Source organism: Camelus ferus, chromosome 6 (assembly GCF_009834535.1).
Source record: "Camelus ferus isolate YT-003-E chromosome 6, BCGSAC_Cfer_1.0, whole genome shotgun sequence".
Taxonomy (NCBI): Eukaryota; Metazoa; Chordata; class Mammalia; order Artiodactyla; family Camelidae; genus Camelus; species Camelus ferus.
The window spans coordinates 80,656,639-80,668,684 of NC_045701.1; the positions used below are offsets into that span (position 1 = coordinate 80,656,639).

At 38.0% G+C, this 12,046-nt stretch overlaps 1 protein-coding gene across 1 annotated transcript in view; it reads left to right on the forward strand.

Moving 5' to 3' along the window:
- The first annotated feature begins 9,412 nt into the window (after nucleotides 1-9,412).
- Nucleotides 9,413-12,046, forward strand: part of TTC8 (tetratricopeptide repeat domain 8) — a 46,246-nt gene continuing 43,612 nt past the window's right edge. Inside the window, exon 1 of the mRNA XM_032482486.1 lies at nucleotides 9,413-9,608. Coding sequence (XP_032338377.1) covers nucleotides 9,495-9,608 — 114 coding nt within the window. The 5' untranslated portion in view covers nucleotides 9,413-9,494. The remainder of the gene's footprint in view (nucleotides 9,609-12,046) is intronic.

Sequence of the window (12,046 nt, forward strand, 5' to 3'; positions counted from 1 at the left end):
AAATGTGGCACGGAAATGAGGTGGGAATGGTTTGCAGGGAGGACCTCTTTAAAAAAGTGACGTTTCAGTGGGGAGCTTTATGAAGTGGCAGAGTAAAATAGGTGGTTATCTGGGGCAAGAGTGTAGCTGTCAGCAAATAGCAAGCACAAAATTGCCCTGCTAAGTAAGCTCAGTCAAGGACTAGCAAAGAGGCCAGTGTCGCTTGAGTGGAATGAGCAAGTCAGAGGAAGTGGAGAGACAGTCAGAGAAGTAGCCAAGAGCTGGGACCTGTAGCATCTTTAGACCTTGGTAGGGAGTTTGGATGGTGGTGTCAGAGCCTCCAGAACTTAGTTTCTTAAAAAAGAGCAGCACTCTAGCCAAACCAAAGACACTTTCTTACTCACTGCTTTCCTGTCATAGACGTATGTAAGCTTCCTTGTGGAGGATCAGAGTAGCAGGCAGGGATGTAAGGCTGTAGTGTATATTGCATTTTAAAAACCGGTACCTTTATTCTACATTTTAAATATTCATACCAGGATTCCCTGTATATAAATGCCACATGATAGGTAGATTTTGGTTTGATCAAAGTGTCATTATTTTAGTTGAAAAGATCTAAGTCTATTTTTCTTTTTTAAAATAATTTTAAAAGGATCTGCCTGACCCCTTACCAATGAATAGAAATAAGGTACTCTTTCATATCATGTCCAGTTGAATGAGGATGAGATGGAGACAGAAGTGGTTGTCACATAAATAGAATTTATACCAACAGAGTTCTAAGAGTACTTCAACTGTTGAAAATTAATTCATTCTCAGACTTCAGAATCTGATTTTCAGAGTACAATAAGCTTGATGGAAAAAGCCACTGAATGTAATCAGCCTCTCTTTCTGTGCTTAGTTTAAAACTGTTTAGCCTGTCATATGTGATATGAATCAGAGAGACTTGATAAATACTCCTAAGAACAGCTAGATGTTCACCTTAGAGGATGTGTAATTGTCTGTGAAATTCAGACTGAAACAAGGGAATGTTTAATAAGTGTATTTTCACATTTTTAAGACCTATACCAAAATCGCAGGTGATGACTTCATTGGAGAGCCACAGGAAGGAAAAGGATCTTGGCGGATGGTGAGTAATTTGAGGTTAATGTAACACAGCGCACGTACAGAAATTGAGAAGCATTTTATTTATTTTCAAGGTAGTCACTAGTTTTAGAGTGCTTCTCAGTTTGGAAATTACAATGCCAGTAGTAGAGTAGGAAGGAGACTATTTCCCACCAGGTTAGGAAAAAATTATTGTTCAAGTACTTGCAGTGCCGGTAATACTGGATTGTGACTAACTTAATAGCATAGAATCATTTTTCTATGAATAAAGGCTTACGTAAGTTTGAGGACTTGAGAAAATGTGAATATTTGTAAATAGAGCTACAGTAATGAAAGCTGTATTATACTCTCATAGATTTGACCTTCATATCAGTGGCCTTGAATAGACAATCCAGAAACAGCATTCATTCTATACTAGAAATTAGCATATAATGAAGGTAGCATTCCAAATCACTGAATCAGAGCACCCAATAAATTACAGAATACAAAATAAGTATTTTTTAAAAAGAACTTTCTTGCATAACAGAATTTCCTAGAAAGACAATCATCTGCAACTGGCAAATAATAGAAACTTTGGCTCTGCCTTTCCAATGGTCAAACGTCTTATTCTGTTCATTGCAATGACTATAATTTTATGAACAATATTGAATAATAGTAGTGCTAGCATGTCTTATCCCAGATTTTACTAGGAATGCTTCTAAGGTTGTACCTTTGAGTGCAATTTAAGGTAGGTATACTTTAACCTGCTAAGGAAATGTCCTTATATTCCTCATTTACCAATAACTATAATTTCCTCTCCTGTCCATGAGAGGAGAGAGCTTTTGCTCTAGTCTTTACTTAAAAATTCCCATAATTTATAATAAACTGCCTGGTGCATTTTGGTATTCAGAAAATGCCTGATGAATGAATAAGAAATTATTAAGAGGACTGTATTGAGAAGACATGTGAAGTGTCAATAAAATTATCAGAAAAAAATCTAAGACCTTAAGAATAATTTATCTAAGAATATTAGAAAAGTTGTATTAGAAAAAATATATCATTAGTTTAAAATAAATGAGTTTTCTGATAGTTTGCACAACAATTAAGGCATCTTTAAAAATTGCAAAATGATCTTTAAACTGGTCCCTGTAAAAAATAAAGACCAAAAACTGGTTTGACTGACTTTTACCTTCTTCAAGTGAAAAGGAATTGTAAAATGACTTTAGGTAGACTGTCCTTACATAGACTAATCTTCAAAGGCTTTGACATTTTAATGAAAAAGTTATACTGCACTAAGTTTTGAAATGGTTAAAATTAGTTTAAATAGATGTCAAAGTGCATATTCAAACATTAAATTATTTATTTCAAAATATGACAGTTTTGCATTTAGCAGAAAAGTATAGTATTTATTGAACTTCATTTAGGTATTCATTCAACAAACATCCCTAATATGCCTATTACTATGTATTATGTGCTGGTCTTTTGGAAAAGGGTTGATTGACCCTTAAAGTCTACTAGGGTAATAGGCATTACAATATAGCACAGTAAGTTTTATAAGAGGAGTACTGAAAGTATCTTGCAGATAGATCTTTGGAGAATGAGAGTTCAAAGGAGAGTTGAAATTTGGCTTGGATCTATACCAACCAGACAAGAGGCACGGGAGAAGGAGGTAAGGACACTGCAGGTATGGGACGGTATGCGCAAAGGCACTAAATCCTGAAAGCACACGGAGAGTAGAGAGAATAGGGAGAAATTCAGTGTGACTAGAGTATCCTGCACGTTTGAAAAGTAAAGTTGCACATTTGGTTGAGGATGTAGGATCTTGACTCAAATTCTGATTCTGCCACTCACTAGCTGGATGACTTTGAGCAAATAACTAAATCCAAGTCTTGTTTTCCTCTATAAGATGGTAGTACCAGCTTACAGGGTTAGTAGGAAGATTTGAGAGCAAGTATAGAACCTAATGTTGTGTCTAACCCACCTAGAGTAAGAGCTCAATAAATGTCAGTCATCATTATATTGGTATATAAATAAATCTGTTAGTGACTCCTTCTTTAAGTAATAACAAGTAGTGAGTTGTTTATATATTGCTGAGAATTATTCATCTTATAGCTTTTTTTTAACTTAAAAAGCAGAATAAATCCCATACTAGTGTTAATAATGAGCTCACTTTTCCATACAGAGCCCAAGAGTATAAAAGCATCACTTTTTCCTGAGCAGAAAGACTGTAAACCTGTTACTTCAGATTGTATACATTTTAGAGAAAAATTTCTACCCCAGAATCACTGGTTTATGCAACTGCCAGTCATAGAACTCTATAGCTTTAAAATTCAGAGAGAACATCTATTATATGGTAAACAGCCGTAAAGTATAACACTTCTATTAATTCATACATATGCATGTGGCTTTGCCAGTATTTTAAAATCATTTGCATGAGTGACTGTCCCTTGAAACAGTCAGCTGTATTTATACATCTATTTCTCTAGGTCTGTCTCTTGCTTCAGCCTATTGCACTTAGATTTCTGTGACTTTCTCTGACAAATATTGTAAATGGATGACTAATGACCAAATCCAGTGTTTTTTGTTTTGTTTTGTTTTTTTAGTTTTTAGTTTCCATCATCTCTCTTCAGAATTTAACATGGTTGAACTGCCTCTGCTTTTTTGAAATTCTCTCTGTACTTTGGCTTCAAGAAGCTACACTCAGCTGGTTTTATTACATCTGCTTTCTTATTACATCTCTGACCGTTTCTTCTTGGCATGTTTTATCTTTCCTCTTTTCAGTACTTGCCTCTAAATGTTGGAGGCCTGCAGGGCTCTGCCTTTGGCTCTCCTATAATCCTCTTCATTGCCTTCCATGAGCAGATGTATAGTTATATGAGTCTCAAATTTTATCTCTATCCCTGACCTCTTTCTATGACATGTATCTGTCTCCGGTTATGAAGAGAACATCTCCATCTTGTTGTCCCAGAGATACTTAAAATCATTACGCCCCATTTGAGTTAATCTCTTTTCTCCTCAACTTATTCTTTCTCCTTCATTCTGATCTTGGTGACTGCCTCCGCCCCCGCCCCAAGCTGGAAACCTGTGAGCTAGCCTAGATTTCTCTCTTTCCTTAGCCAAGTGCCCTCCACGTATCCAATCAAGTGTCCAAGTCCTATGGATTCTGCTTCTTTAACATTGTTTGGCCTCTTCTGTCCATTCTCATTGCTCCTAGCTTCTCACACTTTGACTCTTGCAGTAGTATCCGAAGTGATCTCCCAGCCTTCATTCTTATTCAGTCAAGTTTTCATTCCCTGGTAAAACTTCACTGGTGACTTTTTATTGAATATGCAAACTTCACTGCATCATGTTTCACATTCAGCCTACCTTTGCCTCTTCTTTCCTTCCACACCTCCTTTCCTGGTCACATGGTTTCATACTTTGGTGAAGCTCTTCCTGAGCTGCTGACTGCAGAGCCTTTACCAACCATGTGTGCAGAAGTAGAATTGCCCAGTTCTGCGCCTTCACTTGGGCCCGTTCCCCTGGTAGGTTTTATTGAACTTATTTGTTCACATGTAATATCACTCTGTATCCCTGGCATCTCATAGTCCGCACTTAAGACCGTTTTTTTTTTTTTGCATCAATATCAATAACAATAGATATTTATGAAGCACTTCCTCAAGGAACTGGGAAAATGCGAACTACCTTCAGTGTCTTTGGTATTGTCTCAAAGTGCTCTATCTCTAGCACGGAATAAATCTTGACTGACTGAAAATTGAGGTGACCCCTAGTTGCATGCATTCTTGGTCTCCACCCCAATGTGTTTGTATGTTCTTTGAAAAGACAATGTAATTATGCCTTACCTGAATTAAATTGATTTGATCTCTACAACCATCCCATAAAATAGTTACTATCAGCATCATCATTGTCATCATAGTCGTCATCATTATCAACAGCATCATTCACATTTTATACATAATGGGGAAGTGCTATGGAGGCCTCTAAGTATACAATGTGTCAGGCTGTCCCAGAGATCCTGAAACTGAAATACTCATAAACCAAATTAAGATGCTCAAATCATTCAGTCTGTTAAATCAATTTAAAACATATAGTGAGAAGCAGGGAGAAAGAGATTAGATAGGTTAAGACATTTAGTGCAAGCAGGTAGAATGACCACACTACCTGTGGGTCACTCGAGGTTCCTATATCCTGACTCTCCCTTTGCCTTATCTGCCTCCATTACTGATGGTGTGGTTATAAGGACCAAAGTTGAGGACAGGGAAGAGAGTTCATGGATGGAAGTTTCATGGTCTCAATATGCTTGTTCTACTGGAGAGATGAAAAGGCAAGTATGATAGCAAGACTATTTACAATAGCCAAGACATGGAAACAGCCTAAATGTCCATCAACAGATGACTGGATAAAGAAGATGTGCTATATTTATACAATGGAATACTATTCAGCCATAAAAACCGACAACATAACGCCATTTGCAGCAACATGGATGTTCATAGAGAATGTCATTCTAAGTGAAGTAAGCCAGAAAGAGAAAAATACCATATGAGATTGCTCATATGTGGAATCTAAAAAAATTAAAAAACTCCACAAAACTTAAATATAAAACAGAAACAGACTCATAGACATAGAATACAAACTTGTGGTTGCCAAGGTGAGGGGGTGGGAAGGGATAGACTGGGAGTTCAAAATTTCTAGACACTGACAGGCATATATGTAGAATAGATAAACAAGATTATACTGTATAGCACAGGGAAATATATACAAGATCTTGTGGTAGCTCACAGCGAAAAAAAAATGTGACAATGAATGTATGTTCATGTATAACTGAAAAATTGTGCCTCTACACTGGAATTTGACACAATATTGTAAAATGACTATAACTCAATAAAAAATGTTTAAAAAAAAAAAAGAAAGAAAAGGCAAGTATGCATGGCCTTAGCTATTGCTCAGTGATAACTTGGTGAGCAGCAGTTCATGCTTTAAGCACAGCACAAGTGGGCTAGAATGGGTGATCCCAATGGACAGCTGATTTGAAGTAGATAAGGTGACCCATGCTTTATGTATATTTAAGATGTATTTTGCTTTCCAGCTCTTTCTGTCCACAAGTTAACACTCTCATTTGTTTCATCAATTTCATCTACATATAACACATAAATATCTATTTATTCTATGTTTAACATGTCCTATAGGTTAAAGATGTACTTATTATCTACTCTTAATATTTCTTATGAGTTTAATCCATCCCATTTGTTTTCTTGTTCTTTAAAGCAGAATCCAAAATTCTTAAAGCATACAACAAATACATTTCATTAAGGATGAAGCACATTTATGAGGCACAGGACCATTAAACCATTTGCCTAAGATCCTCACATTTAGTGCATGACAGAGACAGGGGTTCTAATTTAGTAAGTCTAGCTCCAGAGCCTACTTTTTAATCATCATCCTATATTGATTCCCAATTTGCCTGAGAAAACACAGCTACCAAGTTCGACCTCAGGTTTGATGCTTTTTCCAGTACAACTCTTCACATATAAGTACCTTTGGGGGCAGATCTGTCTTTTTCTTTTTTGAGTTCTTATCACGAAGCATAGGGCCTGAACAAATACTTGTTGATCAAAAGAATATCCCATTTTAAACTTCTGCTTTTGTTTTGGGTTAAGTTTAAATGCTTAAGTGATTCCAGTTTAACATTTAAAAAATTTAACATTTTGCATTTAAAGTTATACTGTCTTCAGTATTTGATTTTAAATGAAATTAACCTAAAGAGGTATCCAGTTGCTAGAGAGCAAAAGATAAGGACACATGAACTGAGATCTAGCTCTGATTGTGAAACTGACTCTTTCAAAGAGATTAAGTTGTTTCTCTTCGCTTCATTTTCTCCAGTAGGAAAATGGCCCTAGCAATTCTAATCTATCTCCCCTTCACCAGGAACTGTTACATCTACTATTCTTTCTATATTAGCATGTCATTAAACACTGGCTTCTGCATTATGGATTAGAAATTACTAAAAATGTAACAAAATATGTCTATACATTCATAAAATTAACTATACTCAATTTACAAAATTAAAAAAACAAAATTTTATAACCTTTTAAAGGCACATTTTGTGCTACATTTGGATATGCTTAAAATCTGGCAATTTGTTAAACATTCTACAATTTTTCTCATCCATTTGACTTTTCTGAAAGAAAAAAGTTAACAGCCTTCTGAAAGGCGCTAAGATGAATTATATGCTCTCTCTCTCTCTCCCTTTCTCTCTCTCTCTATATATATCCTGCTTACGAAAGTCTTTTTCTATCTAAGAAGTTGGCAATAATCATAATGTATACAAAACCATTTAGAGCTCAACACAATGGTTGTTCAAACTTAGCTGCCAATTAGAATTACATGGGAAACTTAAAAAAATACTGATGCCTCAGCCCTTCATCAAACCATTTAAGTCAGAATCTCTAGGAATGGAATGTGGGCACCTGTGTTTTTAAAAGCTCCCTAGACATTCACTCTTCAAAACTGTCAAGTCATCATAAACAAGGAAAGTCTGAGAAACTATCACGGACTAGAGGACGCAAAGGAGACAGGATGACTAAATGTAAATGGTATCCAGAGTGGGATCCTGGAATAGAAAAAGGATGTTAGGGGAAAACTACTGAAATCTAAATATATTGTGGAGTTAGTGATATACTAATATAGGTTCCTTCGTTGTAGCATATGTGCCTTGTAATGTTGTTAACAAGGAAGGAAACTGGGTGAAGAGTACATGGGAACTCTCTGAATTGTCTTTGTAACTTTTCTGTAAATTTAAATATATTATAAAATAGTTTATTTTAAAAAATCTGTCTAATATGGAGCCAGGGTGAGAAGCACTTAAATAGGAACCACTTACCTTGTACCAGAAAGCAAAAAGACCCTGTGAAATATTGAGCTCAACTGCCAATTCCAGCATATATTGTCCTAAAAACCTGACCCCTAGAAACAATGGGCTGCTGCGTTAGAAGAGATTACATTTCTAGAGGCACCTCCAGGGAAACACATGGACTAACTGCAATAAACATAACTGGGATAATCACAATCCTGATAATTAGTTGCTCCCAAGATACAAAAATTCAAGAAAGACTTCTTAGTAAAGGAAAAAAAAAAAAACCTACTCACAATCCATTTCTTACTGTAGAAAGGTAGGGGTTTTTTTTGATATATATGAAAGGTATATATATATATATATATATATATATATATATATATACACTCAATATAATGTCTGCATTATGGTATCCTAGTGGTTTGAGAACACTACTAGTGGTTTATCTTTGCTAAGAGCTGTTGTCAGTTCATTTCTTATCTCTAAAGGAGATTTAGACCTGATCAGAATGTTCTTCAATACTGAGTTATCTTTTCCTCTTCATCCTCTCCCACTGAGGTAGGAAGAAGGCAAGGAAAACGATCCCCTAGTCTTCTATAATGAAGCCTACCTGGATTTAGATTGGTCACACTTCTCTTTTCCTACCCATTAAAGGTATTTGTCTCTGTAAATCTCTAGAGGGAAGTCAGGATTGTACCAAAGAAATCACTCTGCACAAGTAAACATCTGACAGATAAAAAGGGCTTGGAGATGATGTTTCAAAAAACTCCTTTAAAAATTTTTTTGTACATTATTTTGTTTGGTAAAAATGTCACCGGTTTATAACCCAGAACCCCTAGGCATCGTCGCATTAACGAACGGTGTTAACAGTTTGTAGACATCCAGATTACAGTCCAGCTCCCTACCTCCACGTGACACTAGGTAAATAACTTCTCTGAGGTAATCTCAGTTTCTCATCTGTAAAATAGATGGATTGTACTAAGCAATCTTCAATGCACTTTTCAATTAGGACGCTGAGATTCAGTGAGTACTTCGAGAAACAGACTAGAGAGTTTTACAATTTAGGACTTTGGGTCTGTTGGGGGGGATGGTATTGAAGAAACTGTTCTCATGTTTGTGTTTCTATAGTCGGAGGGGCAAGCGATAGGGGTAAGAATGCCTGAAGGGAGAGTATGACAGTGACCTATCGGAGGGTCAGCTCCCGGGACTTTTCTGGGACTGGCAGAGCAAGCAGAGCGTTTGGTTGCTAGGTAACTATTCCTCCTCTGGGTGGGTGGAGGACCCCAGTTGAAGGTGTCTAAGTCACTGCCTCTCAATTTAGCCACTATGCCTTCTTCTCGAAATTAATTAAATATGTGGCCTTTAAAAGTATACACTAAAAAAAAAATACACGGTTTGGCAAGCCCTATTGTTGAGTTCTCCTCGCGGTGGGTTTTCCTTTTCTTTTCTCAGGCGCAATGCGGGGCGCCTCTCTGGAAAGGCCCTTGCCGCCCTGCGTTGCCGGGCAGAGCTGGACGCCGCCTGCTTGCCTCCCCCGCCCTGCCTGGGCCCGGCCCTGGTCCTTCGCGGCCGGCCCTCGGCAGCCATGGCCCCGGAGATGGAGCCTCTGCTCCTGGCCTGGAGCTATTTTAGGCGCAGGAAGTTCCAGCTCTGCGCCGATCTGTGCACGCAGATGCTGGAGAAGTCCCCATATGACCAGGTACCGGCCAGACCCCGTCAGCCTTGTGGATCCCGCCGACAAGACTGAGAGGCTCTGGGGCGGGGGTGGGGGGGGTGGAGGTGGTCCCCAGGTCCCCGGGAGGGGGCTTCAGGGAGGAAGGTCCAGGGCGAGATTGACCGTGTGGTCAGCCCAGCCACCTGGAGCGAGACTCACCCCTCCCCCAGCCATGACTGGCGGGTCTATTCCCGCGGCGTCCCTGAGACCCTCTGGGACCCACGTGTGCTGTGCCATGAGTGCCTCCTCCTCAAACTTCAACAGTCCCTTTTCTTTAAATGTCCCTTAAAGGAGCACTTTGGTGAGGAACTTTGTCCATTTATACTTGCATATGGATGCGCTCTTAAGCTCGCTGCATGTGCGTTGTTAATTTCTAAAACAATTGTGTATAAACATAAATATCTGTAACTTCCACCCACCCCTGTTCAAATAGCTGCGTTTTTTTCTTTCGGATCAAACTTCTGATCCTTCCATTTCATCATAAGACTGTTGTCCAAAAGAGGGAGCCTTGGATTCTAGGGCTTGAGTGCAACTTGAGGCAAATAATTCAAGTTAGAGAGATGAGAATCCAGGAGAGGAAAAGATACATTTATTATCAGGAGGGAGGGATGGGGGAAAAAGTACCCCCAAAGAAGGAGTGATGGCATTGATTGTAGTAGTTGTTTTAGGTTCTCTTAAATCAAGTATAATATTAAACAAAGGAGTGGAAAAGATCTCATGCTATGTGTATAAAGTTATGACTGTGGTGGGCAGGTAGTTCCTGGAAGAGGCAGAAGAAGGAGGAAAAGGGAGAAGAGGAGCAGAGCTGTGACAGTTTGTTAGTACTTCTAGTAAATGCAGAATGTACTTTTGAAGTTACACTTTCCAGCTTTTTCTCTAGCGGTGTTGCCTTGGAGATGTTAGAAAAAAAGGAAAATTGAGGGGAGTTACATAACAGAGGTGTGAAAACGGTTACTGGGTTCTGCCTTAGCTCCCAGCAAATGGATGGAGGATAACTTGTTAAGGTGAATATTTTGGGCTTTAGATAGATAGTACATCTCACGTAGAACAATCTTTGTTAGTGCGAATGCTAAACTAGGTTCTGTCTGTGTTAGTTCACATTCATTAACAGGACTGCATTTCTGTAGACAAGTGTTTTTCCAAGTGTGTTTCTTGGCACAGTAGTACACAAATGCTGCTGTAAAACAAAACAAAACATCAAATATATTTGGGAACCATGACAAAATATTGACCTCTTTACAGCTGTACAAGCCAAGTTTGATACAAACCAGTGATGGACCAGACATTGTTCTGTTTTTCCGTTGAATTAGGGTAGTTTCCATTTTGTTTTCCACAGAACAATAGTCCCAAGAGTTCTCAGTAGAGAACCTACCTAGAGATTCAAGATGCATAGTAAAAGCTCTGAGAAGTTCTGTAGAAAGAAACTTAATTTTGCCTAATTTTGATGAATAGTTCTGAAACTTATTTGATCTCTGATTCCTTTTTTGGCAGTGGGCAAAGGTCAGATATCTTTGTTGTTATCACCCTAAGGAGATGTCACATTGGGAAATGTGTTACAGGCAAACCAGCAGTGTTCTTATTAATGGTTAAGACCTTATAATCTTAATGGCATAGTCATAGTGATAATCCAGTGACCTTTAATTGAGTGCTTACTACTTGCCAGGCATAAATTCTATGTATTCTTTGCCTAGAATAATGTTGCAAAGTAGGTAACAAAAATAATAGTTTATTGAGTATCTACTCTGTTACACTTGGTTCAGAGGGTTTTATGTGTTATCTCATTTAATCCTCAGCTATTTTAGGAAGTCGATACGATTTCCTCCATTTTGCAAGACTGAGTGCACTGAGGCACAGGGTGAAGTAATTTGTCCTAAGTTACAAAGCTGGTAAACCCATTCCCTTTGTCTATACTGTGTGGCTTCTTTGGTGCTTAGGTAGCCTAATTTTTCAGAACTCTGTGTTTCCGAACTTTTCCCAGTATGTTTTCCCATCTACTGTGCCTTTTTCAAAGTTTTAGCTAAATGGTAAAGAACTTGACATATCTGTGTACTTGGATCAAAGGCTCTGAGAAGTCTTGAAGGAAGGAAACCAGCCTAATTTTGAGTAAGACAGTATTCTGAAACTTATTTGACCCTTGACTGCTTCCTTTTTTAGGGACAGAGGTACATACTTATCCTTTGGGAAATGCATAGGCAAAGCAGCAGTGCTTTATTAATGGTTAAGAAGGGTCTGTGGTTAAGAGGAGATCTTGACTCCTTTCCTTGTACCTGGGAAGAATAGGATGAACAAATTAAGTACTTGGTTAAAAATCTCCCAAATTAGCAGCTAAATAAGGTAAGAAGTTGCATCTTTTATTTAGCCTCTTACACAGTTCCCTTTAGGCCTTGCTGGTCCTCCTGGAAGATTAAGACTTGTTACAAGGT